Source organism: Lichenostomus cassidix, chromosome 11, assembly GCF_008360975.1.
Source record: "Lichenostomus cassidix isolate B80296 chromosome 11, HeHo_3.0, whole genome shotgun sequence".
Lineage (NCBI taxonomy): Eukaryota > Metazoa > Chordata > Aves > Passeriformes > Meliphagidae > Lichenostomus > Lichenostomus cassidix.
In genome coordinates this window covers 212,886-222,970 of record NC_139492.1, presented here as the reverse complement: position 1 = coordinate 222,970, position 10,085 = coordinate 212,886, and the positions used below count along the sequence as shown (strand labels likewise).

Below are 10,085 nucleotides of genomic sequence, written 5' to 3'. Positions count from 1 at the left end.
AGGTGGCAAGAATTCCTCAGACCCCCGGGCAGCCCCCGCAACTCCGGACCGTCCATCCAACGCCCAGCGAAGCCCTGCAGGACCCCGCCGCGAGCGAGGGCGGGCACACGCTCACCGCCGTGCGGCGCTGGGCACAGACGGAGACTCTTCACGGACACACACACACACTGCATGGACAGTCAAATATACACAGAGCCTGCAGCCTGATGTGCAACAATTTTATTCTCTCATGGCCCTGACTCAGCCAGCTGCCACCGTCTCCTTCACCCACGCCAGGACACGCTTCACGTCCACATACACACCATACTTTGCGGCTGTGCAGGTCTTGTCATAGCTGAGGATGCCGGCTGCATACCAGGTGTCATCATCGGGGTCCTGTACGGCAAAGGCTCCACCTGCATCCCCATAGCAGGTGTCCTCCCGCAGCTCACTCATGCCCACGCAGAAGGTGTCATTGCTAAGGATGGGCTGGACCCAGTAGGATGCGTTCCGTGCATTGTAGTATTCCCAGCACTGCTCTCTCTCAGCCACTGGCAGCATCACATACTTCAGCATGTCAGGAAAGGCAAAGGTGGCACCACGGCCCCAGCCTGAGACATAGCCCACCTGCCCTGGGTGCACATAGTCCTTCTGGGCCAGGCAGATGGGCATCACCTCCTCTCCAAGAAGCACCTTCTGCTTCAGCTTCAGCAAGGCCAGGTCCACCGCCTGTGGGTAGCCAGGGTGCAGCACAATGCGCTCGATGCCCAAAGCAGGCTCTTCCTGGCTGCTCAGGAACAGCTGCAGTGTAGGGGCGATTTCCTCCAGTGTGGCATTCTCACTGTGATTCAGGTAGACATTCCTACCCGTGGTCAGTAGCCACTGGTCACTGATGAGTGTGGCCCCCACACTGAGGTTGTGGCGGGTGACCATCCGGCCCTGCCAAGGGAAGCTGCCCTTCTGAGCCAGCAGGCCCCCAATGATGCGCTGTATCTGCCTGGGGGGGTTCTTCGGTTTCCCACACACTACAAAGGGCAGAGCAGGGCCCAGGTGAGCCCTCTGAGCCCAGTGGGTGCCAAACACCTCCTGGTGCTCAGCAGTGCCAGGGAGCAGCACCAAAGATGGAGGTTGCAAGCACTCCGTGCAGCTCTTTGGCTGCCCAGACAGGCAGCTCACAGCCCCCCACCTGCACTGCTTCTCACAGCCCCCAGCCACTGCAATCTGCTCTCACCTGGCTCACAGACAGGCACCTCCTTAACAGCGTCAGGGCTCACCCATACCTGATTTTCATCACATTTGTATGTTCCTATGGAGGGAAGCCAGAGTCAGCACCACTGCCCTGTAGAAGGGGAGGCACAGAGGTGGTCGTACCTCCGCAGGGCTTGGGTGAACAGGAGTAGCTATTCATACCCCTGATGAAGAGAGGTGGACTGTAGGGCGGGATCACCTAGTACTGGGCAGCCCCACACATTCCCTGGAGCTGGGGAGAAGCCCCGTCCCTGGGTGCTGTGACCATGCCATGTGCCTCACCATCACCAGAGCTGCACAGCTGGTAGTATGGGTTGCAGTGGTACCTGACCAGGTGCTCCACACAGCCATGTTCAATCTCCACAGATTTTGCACAGATCCACTGAGCAGGCAGAGAATCCTCAGCTGGCCCAGAGCACCCAGCCCAGGACATGCTCCCACCTCTGCTGGGTCCCCATTTCTGTCTTTCCTGGCCCCTGCCTGCTCGCTGCCAAGCCCCCTCCCAGCTCTGTCCAAGCCCCAGTGCCCCACCTTTGCCCTGGAAGGTACCGGTGGCAGCTGCAGTCCCCAGCACACTCCAGGCCAGGCCAGCAATCAGCAGCTCCACAGGTCTGCAGGAAAGAGAGGGCAGCCTCAGCAGAGAACTCCTACTCTTTGACCCCAGATGTGGGCTCTACCAGGACCCAGGGCCCTGGCTGGGCTCATGCTCTGTCCCAGTAGGGAAAAGGAGCACCTCTGTGCCCCGGGGCTGCCCGTCAGACAGCTGGGAGTCACACCTGGACTCTGCTGCTGCAGAGAGCAAGACTGCAGTGTTGGGACCCGGGGTGCTTCCAGGCCCAACACTGGTTCTGTCATGGCCCTCATTGGGTCCAGGTCCTCAGCCAGGCAAGCAGGACAGACACAGCACCAAGCACATACAGAGACATATTGGTGTTGCTCACCCCATGCTCACAGCTCACAGCAGCCTCTTCCTGCAGGTCACTACTGCTCCGAGCTTCCTCCTTACCCCTTTTATTACCCCTTCCTTCACCCTGGTGCAGCCCATGAGTTCCAGACCTCCTGACCCTGGTGCCTGTAGCCAGCACAATTCCCAGCAAGAGCAGAAAAAGCTCCACCTGGCAGAGGCTCCCAGGAAGCTGCCAAGCCCTGACAGGAAGCCAGTATGCCAAGAGTTTCCCGGATTTTGCAGCTACAAATATGGGGGAGGGAGCTGGCTGCAGATACTGGCTCCCTGGCACTGTGACACCAGCTGAGGGTCACAGAGCAGACCAGCCTCGGTCCCTGGCAAAACTGCCCTGTGCCCACACCTACACAGTCCGTGCAGGACACAGGCAGCTGCCCCAGTGCTGGCAGGTGAAGCTGGGGCACAGGACCCAAGTCCTATCCCATTCTGTGCCTGTCTCTGCCCACAGACAGGGCGCACCATCCAGCGCTGGGATGCTAGCGATCTGGGCACTACCAGTCTGGCTGACTGAGAGGTACAATGTAGCAGTGTGGGTTTTTAGGATTCCATGTGCTTCCATTGTTTCCCTGCATTGTATGCTATTGGTTCATTTTGAAATACGCACTCTGCTGTACCTGAAAACCTATTGGTGTGTTCCCCCTGTCAGTTCTCCCCCTCCATCTCCCGGGACTGGCTCCAGGGGAGAAAAATCCCGCCCCTTCTCTTCCCCTTATAAGCCCGTGTCTGCGTCAGAGAGGGGTCTTCCATCTCTGTGCTGCCAGCTGCTGACCTACCCCGTTCTCCTTCCCCTGCAACCCCTTTTCCCCATACCCCAAATAAACCTCCCTGACAGAACAGAGATGGAGTTCCAGTTCGTTCCTTCATCTTACTTCATTTCCTGCTAGAATTTCTGTGGTTGGGAGACTTACGCCAGCCCGCGAGACCCCGGGGGCCGCCTGCTCCAGGTCCGGTGGAATTATGAGGACCAGGGACTTCGCTCCGGGTGGGAGCCAGCCTGTGCCCCCCTCCTGGAGCCTGCTGTAACAGTACAACATGTCTCATGCCAGGGGCAGACTCTGAGGGACCACAGCCAAGACAGCTTCCAACCAGTAGCCACCTCTTCTCATGTAGCAGGCTGCAGCCCCAGGATCCTGGCAGCTCCTGGAGTGCAGGTTGTTTGTCAGCAGTGCCAAGGGCCCAATCCAGCTTACTGGAACTCACAGCAGCAACCACTGGCTAGTGTCCAGCTGGATGTGGCCAGCCAGCAGCAGGGGTGCGGGGCAGAACACATCAGCCTGTTCCCACAGTCTGCCTCCCACAGGAGCCTAGCCGAGGGGCAGCAGGGGGGAGGGAGCCAGTGCTGCAGGGAGGCCACCTGTGCTGGTTTTGCTTGGCCCAGTTTTTGGCAGCAGGGGGGCCACAAAGATGGCTCCTGTGGATGCCTGGTGTTTGGCCAGTCAAACCATGACAAAACCATTCAGAGCACGTGGGTCCAGCCCTAGCTCTGAGCCATTGAAGCTTGGCCTGGTGGGGATATTCCAGTCCTTCAGGTTCAGAAAGGGCACCTGTGTCCAGTCCCAGACACCCAGAAGGCAGCTTTTCCATCCTCTTTGAGCTTCTTTCCATCTCACTGGGCTTCTGTGTCCCTAAACAATGCAGGGTTTGACATCCCTGGCCCAGCACCAGCCATACTTGAGCCACCATACAGAAGGCTGGAGTCCAGCACAGAATGCAACAATCCATGAACCTCAGCACCACTTTAGAAAGGTGCTGTGTTACCCTCAGACTGGGAGAGCAAAAGTCTCCCAGGCCCTCTCTGTGTTGGTTTTGCTTAGCCCAGAACATCAGCAAGATGTCTTGATCATCTAGGGGAAATGTAAACCCTTCAAAAGCTGTTGTGGTACTTTTCATCATATCCAGCAGAGCCAATCTCTGATGGCTCTGAAGATGATGGACATGCTGCTGGCCAAGCCTGGGCCAATTAGAGATGTTAATTACGCCTCAGTGATAACATATTTAAGAAGAAATCGGAACAATGTGAGCACACACTTTTTTTTAGCCAGATGAGGAGGCTGTGAGAATATGTGAGGGAAAAACAACACAGAGACACCAAGGTCAGTGGAGAAGGTGCTCCAGGCATCAGAGCTGAAAACCCTCTGCTAGCTGTGGTGAAGACCATGGGGGGAGCAGGTGGTGCCCCTGCAGCCCGTGGAGGGTGCAGAGATCCACCCACAGCCTGTGGGGAGGTGCTCACGCTAGAATGGGTGGATGCCTGGAGGAAACTGATCCAGTGGGAGTCCCAGTAGAGGGAAAGGCCTTGCTCCCGAGATGGAAACAACCTGGCCTTGGCTCAGAAGTCTGTACCCCATGGACAAGAACTCATGCTGCACCAGATTTGGGCAAGCTGCTGCTTGTGACCCTCAAATCTACCCTGCAGACCCATGCTACTGTCTCTTGTGCGAGGGACCCATAGCTATGCAGAAGACTCCTCTCCCGGAGCAGCAGAAAAAAATTCAGCAATGGAATGACCAAAAAAAACCCCCAAAAAACCCCATACCCTGCCTGCCCCCCCCCCATGCTGTTGGTGGGAAGGAGGGAGGGGGGTGGGCAGAGAAATGGTGTCTTAAAAGTTATTTTTACTTCTCATTATCTTCCTCTGAATCTGTTTAAGTTAATAAATCACTTTGCAACTTTAGGTTTCATCCTGTTTTGCCCTTCAGTGTGTCCTCTGCAGTTCTTTATCTCAACTCATGAGGCCTGTGTATGTGTGTATTAGCTTTTTCTCTCCCTCTCCTCTTGCACAGCTGCAACAGGGGAGGGCACAGAGAGCAGATGTCATAGGTGTCTGGCATTTGGCCAGGGTCAAACCATGATACTCTCCAAACCACATCAACACCTTAGCCATTAGACCAGGTCACATCCCTGTTAGAACAGTGAGAAGTGTCATGCATCCACAGCAGAGAATCCAGGAAATGAAGAGGCTAGTGCAGGGGTCTCTGGAGGTGGAGAGCAGGCAGGCAACAGCCCTGGCATGATCCAAGGGCCACTCAGAGCGAGGTCAAGAGTTGTAAACAACTTCGGGGAAGTATTGTGATGCAATCCTGCTCTGCAGGGTGGATTGCGAGAGGCTGCTGACGGAATGCCACGTGCACGGTGAGCTGTTGCTCAAGAAGAGCCCAAGAGGACTGCAGTGAGTTCAGGGTGAAGGAAATGTCAGCACCAGACGTCCCAGAGATAAAACCGACAGAAGCACCTCTGATCAGGCCCCCTCCACAACTGACAAGGCATGACTGCAGCCATTTCCAAACAGCTGGGTACTAGCATCAAAGTGATGAGCTGGCACCCAGCAACACACCACTGCCCTACAAGTGCTGGCCTCAGGCAGAGGAGCCCTGGTGCGCTTGTCCATCCCAGAGCTCAGCCACCCTGTGGCTTCTCCCACCAGGAAAAGTAGAAGCAACACTGAGAGAGCTCATCATACTCAGCTGAGGAGAGCTGGGCTGCATCCCTCCAGCCCATGGGGTGTCCCCAAAGCAGCACACAGGACCCAGAGAGCCAAATGTTTATTGACACTCAGTTCTGCTGTCCACAGGGAAGCCAAAACACAGCCCTGAACAGGAGCACTGTTGTGAAGGCCCCATCCCCTGCTCCCCACCACTGCAGCCCCTACTTCACCCATCATACCCTTCTCAGAGGCTGGTACCAGGACCTCATCTCAGCCCCAGTTTGCCCAGCACTCAAATTCTCAGACCCATCCCTGCTCAGCCATGGGTCCTGCCAGCTAGGTCTTCATTTTGCAGCATGTCGGCACGGGTGATCTGCTCCAACCGCCTCCATGACGTTCTTGAAGCCCTGCTTCCTAACCAGGGACAATGTGTGCCTGAACTGGGCTGGCAATTTGGCTCAGTGTACCCCGCAGTGCCATAGCTCAGGCATGAGCACACAGCTGTCCAGAGCTGCCCTAGGCCCAGGGCTCTCTGGGGAGGGGCCTGGCCTTCACTCACCTCAGCAGCTCCTCCAGTTCCCGCTTCACAGCCCCCACCACTGGCGGCCCATGGTACACAAGTGCTGTGTACAGCTGCACAAGCGAGGCTCCGGCACGGATCTTCTCCAAGGCATCCTGCCCGCTGCTCACCCCACCCACCCCGATAATGGGCACCCGGCCTGTGGGCAGGCACAGAGTTAGGATTGCATGGGCAAGGCTGGTGTGCACCCCCACGCCCTGTTCTGCCATCACCTTGGGTGAGAGTGTACATCTCCCTGATGGTCTCTGTGGAGAGCTCCCGCAGGGGCTTCCCACTGAGGCCTCCAGGCTCCATGCGCTGCCTACTCTGAAGGCTGCTGGGGCGGCTCACAGTAGTGTTGCTGACTATCAGCCCATCCACACCTAGCTACAGGGGCAGTAGTGTGAGTACACAGCTTCCACAGGCAGCCCAGCCCTCCCCTCCCATCAGGTCAGGACCCCCCAGCACACAACCCAGAAACGTGCTTGGGGACAAAGAAGCTGCCTCTCACCACCTGGACTGTTTGGGTCACCCAATGCCTGGGTGACACGCACAGGCTCTCACAGACTCTGACCTACCCAGGACACCTGTCCTTCACAGAGGTGACTTGCCAGGAGCACTATGGTCCTGCCTCTGGTGGCCTCCCTGCCTCCTCACCTCACAGACAACGCTGGCGATGTCTTGCTTGTCCTGTGCAGTGAGGTCAGGGGCAATCTTCACCAGCACGGCTGGCTTATGCTCGCAGGGGAGCAGATCCCTCTCCACCAGCACCTGTGGGTGCACATGGGCAGTGCATGGCAGGGAGATGCCTCCTGCCCCAACTAGGAGCCACAGACACCCACCACGGGCAGTACAGGGACAGGCCCTGCCTCTACGTGGCACCACCGACAGGAGCGGCACCCTTGGCAGAGGACCTGGAGCACACAGCAGGCACAGGACCCCAGTGACACCAGAAGTTGTGGGGTGGATGACTCGCTGCCTATTGCAAGAACAGAGTGAAAGGCAATGCTCACTGCTCCTGAGCCCTTTCCACGAATACAGTGCCCCAGTATACCCTATGGCAGCAGCTGATCAGGAGACATCTTAGCAGCCCACTGCTCTGGGAAGCCATCCCACTCACCTCTGTGCTGGGGTAAATCCACTGGCTGGAGCAGTGCAGATGCTGCCAGGGCATGACATGCTTCCATTGCTGTAGATGTGGTTTGGGCTAGCTGGGGGGAAGCACCCACCTTGCTCAGCAAGTTCCGCAGCTCAGCCTTGCCCTGCAGGTCCCGCAGCCCTGGGGTGTTTGGGCTGGACACGTTCACAACTAGGTAGTCAGCCAAAGGGCCCAGTGTCCGGACTCCAGCCACATAATCAGCTGCAGCATCAGTAGAGCTCTTGTTCTTGCCCAGGTTGACTCCAAGAGGCATCCCAGCTGGAACACAGGCACAGCTGAACCAGGGCAGCAGGACCCATGTGTTTCATGAGGATGGGGCCTGGGACTGTCCTGCAGCCACAGGAGCATTGTTACAGCCACTCCAATCAGCACCTCCCAGCACCACAGCGTTCAGGCTGGCAGAAGCTGCCCTCAGGATCTGCCCAGCTGGAGTCCTCTTGGCTTTGGCTATGTTAGCAGACACATCCTGCCCAAAGCAGCAAGTGGAGCTTGATCCCAGAGAAAAGAGCAGGAGAAAGGTACCTACTCACAATGCCAAAGGTAAGAGACTACAGTCCCAGGAGTCTTACTATCTGACTGTACCTTGCTCTGGCCAGGGTACTCTTGTGCCTAGATACCAACATTACACAGCAATCCTGGCCTATAGATACTTGGGAGACCCTTTAAATCTACCCTGCAGACCCCAAGAACAAAGGCTTATAAGCTTGTCTCACCACCAGTGAGCCTGATCTGTGTCTCCTGGCGGGCTCGCAGCCTGCGCTCCACCACGACATGGCCATGGCTGTTGAATCCATACCTGCTCCAGGACAGAGGGGGTTCAAGGCTGGCTTGTCTGCAAGCCCTGAACAAGGCGTGCAAAAAACACAAGGCAGAGGTGTGGTCTCTGCAGCTTTGCTCAGCACATCCAACCCAAGAGTCACCAGAGCACCGACCACAGACTCCACAAACACCCTCCCTGAGGGTGGGCAGACTGTGGGATGTGGCAGAGCAGCTGCCCTCAGATCTCACCTGTTGATGATCGCCTCGTCCTCTGGCAGCCGGAAGACCCTGGGCTTGGGGTTCCCTTCCTGGGGCTTGGGAGTGACAGTCCCCACTTCCACAAAGCCAAAGCCCATCTTGTACAGCCCATCCACAGCCTCGCACTGCTTGTCGAAGCCAGCAGCCAGGCCCAATGGGTTGCAGAAACGCCGCCCGAGGACTTGCACCTCCTGCGGGGCTGGGTCTGGGTCAGAGCCCACACACTCCAAGAGCCATTGCCAAAGCCTCGCTCCAGCCCCCCTTCCGACAGACCCAGTCGCCTCCCCCGCCCTATGGGATGTCCTCATGGGGTGCCTGCTTGAGGATCCCTCCTCGCCCCCTACGGACTGCGAAGGGACCCGGCCGCCTGCACACCCCGCCGGGCCCTACGACCCACCCCCCATCCCTCTATCCTGGCCGCCCTCCCCGTCCTGATCCCCGCACCCTGCCGCGGTCCCCCTTTCTTTTCCCCCCTCTCGAGAGTCGCACCAGCGCTGGGCCGTCGGGACGAGTGGGAGGCAGCAACCCGAGTTTGGCGGCGCGCAAAGCAAGGCCATGGGCGGCCTCAGGAGGCAGCGCCCGGAGCGCGGGCATCACCGCCGTCGTGTAGAGCCGCTCGTCTCCTGCCGCCAGCACCGATCCCAGAAGTAGCCCGCAGCCTCCCAGCGCCAGCGCCCGCAGGCGTCCCTGCACCAGACCATCAGCGGCTCACCAGCACTGATCCCCCACCGGCACATCCATCCCATCCCGTCCCGTCCCGTCCCGTCCCGTCCCGGTACTGATCACATCCCGTCCCTTCCTCTCCCACCACGCCGGCCTCGATCCCACACCACCCGTCCCGTCCCATCCCATCCCGCCCGCTCTAGCCGCAACCGGCCAAGCCCGACAGTCCCCATGACCCCCTAAGCCTCTCCGCCTGGACGGTTCCTGGTCCCCCCGAGGTTCCCGGGCAGCTCACCCGCAGTGGCGCCGCCATCTGCTCAGCCCGACACGTGACGGCACTTCCGGGAACCTCCTCTGTGATTGGCAGAGGGCGTACCCGTTCAGCCAATAGCAATGCAGCAGACGTCTGGGCAAGAGGTTCCGGCTATGCCCCGCGCGGTCCCGGCTAATGCGCGCGCACGGCGGGCCCCGGGCCCCGCTTTATTGGAAACGACCACGAGGTACAAACAGCCCGAGCCCCGCGGGAAAGCGTCTGCCGGGTCACGGACAGGGACGGTGTAAGCGCTGTGCAGCTGCGGGCAGCGTCACAGACAGGTATGGTATAGCTGCAGGCAGTGTCAAGAACAGGTATGGTAGTCTCGGGATGCCTCGCCCCTGGCTCGGGAAGGGGAAACAAGGGGCTGCTGCATATCCCGTCAGAGCACCCTTTATGCCTTGCCCCTAGACCTCAGCGGCCCACAGCTCAGCACCCAGGAAGAAAGCTGTTGCCTCAACCCCGAGGCCTGCCTAGCTCTGCCCTCTGCAGGGCCATTCGTGCACCCAAGAGGCCCAGGCAGAATGTGCCGCCCTCCTGCGAACTGGGAACACATGCCACAGAGAACACGATGAAGGCCAGCAAGGGCTCCCCAAGAGAGAGCCTCTAATGGGAGCCCAGAGCCATCATGGAGGCAGCCAGGAACAGTGCCCAGAACTTCATGCACAGCTTCCCCATACAGCTACCCAGACTGACAGGGGCTCTTCCCTGCCCTAGTCTCACAACATTCCCCACTGTTCACCTCCTGGAGCAGCAAAG

General features: G+C 58.6%; 2 protein-coding genes across 4 annotated transcripts; both read right to left on the bottom strand.

The window, feature by feature from the left end:
• Nucleotides 1–204: 204 nt before the first annotated feature.
• Nucleotides 205–2,296, bottom strand: LOC146431962 (haptoglobin-like). The gene is made up of 4 exons (XM_085071256.1): nucleotides 2,169–2,296; nucleotides 1,777–1,838; nucleotides 1,211–1,285; nucleotides 205–1,004 (listed from the first exon to the last, which is right to left on the bottom strand). Exons 1-4 carry the CDS (start codon nucleotides 2,171–2,173, stop codon nucleotides 241–243), a joined length of 906 nt encoding a protein of 301 aa, XP_084927382.1. The 5' UTR covers nucleotides 2,174–2,296; the 3' UTR covers nucleotides 205–240.
• Nucleotides 2,297–5,716: 3,420 nt separating this feature from the next.
• On the bottom strand, nucleotides 5,717–9,955 carry DHODH (dihydroorotate dehydrogenase (quinone)). Of its 3 annotated transcripts, XM_085071243.1 has the most exons (9): nucleotides 9,309–9,955; nucleotides 8,840–9,037; nucleotides 8,342–8,541; nucleotides 8,047–8,129; nucleotides 7,404–7,591; nucleotides 6,832–6,945; nucleotides 6,408–6,561; nucleotides 6,175–6,334; nucleotides 5,717–6,029 (listed from the first exon to the last, which is right to left on the bottom strand). In XM_085071243.1, exons 1-9 carry the CDS (start codon nucleotides 9,324–9,326, stop codon nucleotides 5,960–5,962), a joined length of 1,185 nt encoding a protein of 394 aa, XP_084927369.1. In that variant the 5' UTR covers nucleotides 9,327–9,955; the 3' UTR covers nucleotides 5,717–5,959. The 3 variants fall into 3 exon arrangements, with proteins under 3 accessions (XP_084927369.1, XP_084927368.1, XP_084927370.1); XM_085071242.1 differs by having other exon boundaries at nucleotides 6,175–6,561; XM_085071244.1 differs by lacking the exon at nucleotides 6,832–6,945 and having other exon boundaries at nucleotides 6,175–6,561.
• Nucleotides 9,956–10,085: the final 130 nt, after the last annotated feature.

Bases quoted from the DNA above. Each gene is read 5' to 3' on its own strand.
- LOC146431962 (XM_085071256.1), bottom strand. The intron at 1,286-1,776 runs GTACCTTCCAGG...TTCCCTCCATAG, and splicing joins GGGGACTGCAGCTGCCACCG to GAACATACAAATGTGATGAA. The intron at 1,005-1,210 runs GTGAGAGCAGAT...TGCCCTTTGTAG, and splicing joins GGTGCCTGTCTGTGAGCCAG to TGTGTGGGAAACCGAAGAAC.
- DHODH (XM_085071242.1), bottom strand. The intron at 7,592-8,046 runs GTGAGACAAGCT...CCTGTGTTCCAG, and splicing joins ACAGATCAGGCTCACTGGTG to CTGGGATGCCTCTTGGAGTC. The intron at 6,030-6,174 runs GTGAGTGAAGGC...GTCCCTGGTTAG, and splicing joins GAACTGGAGGAGCTGCTGAG to GAAGCAGGGCTTCAAGAACG.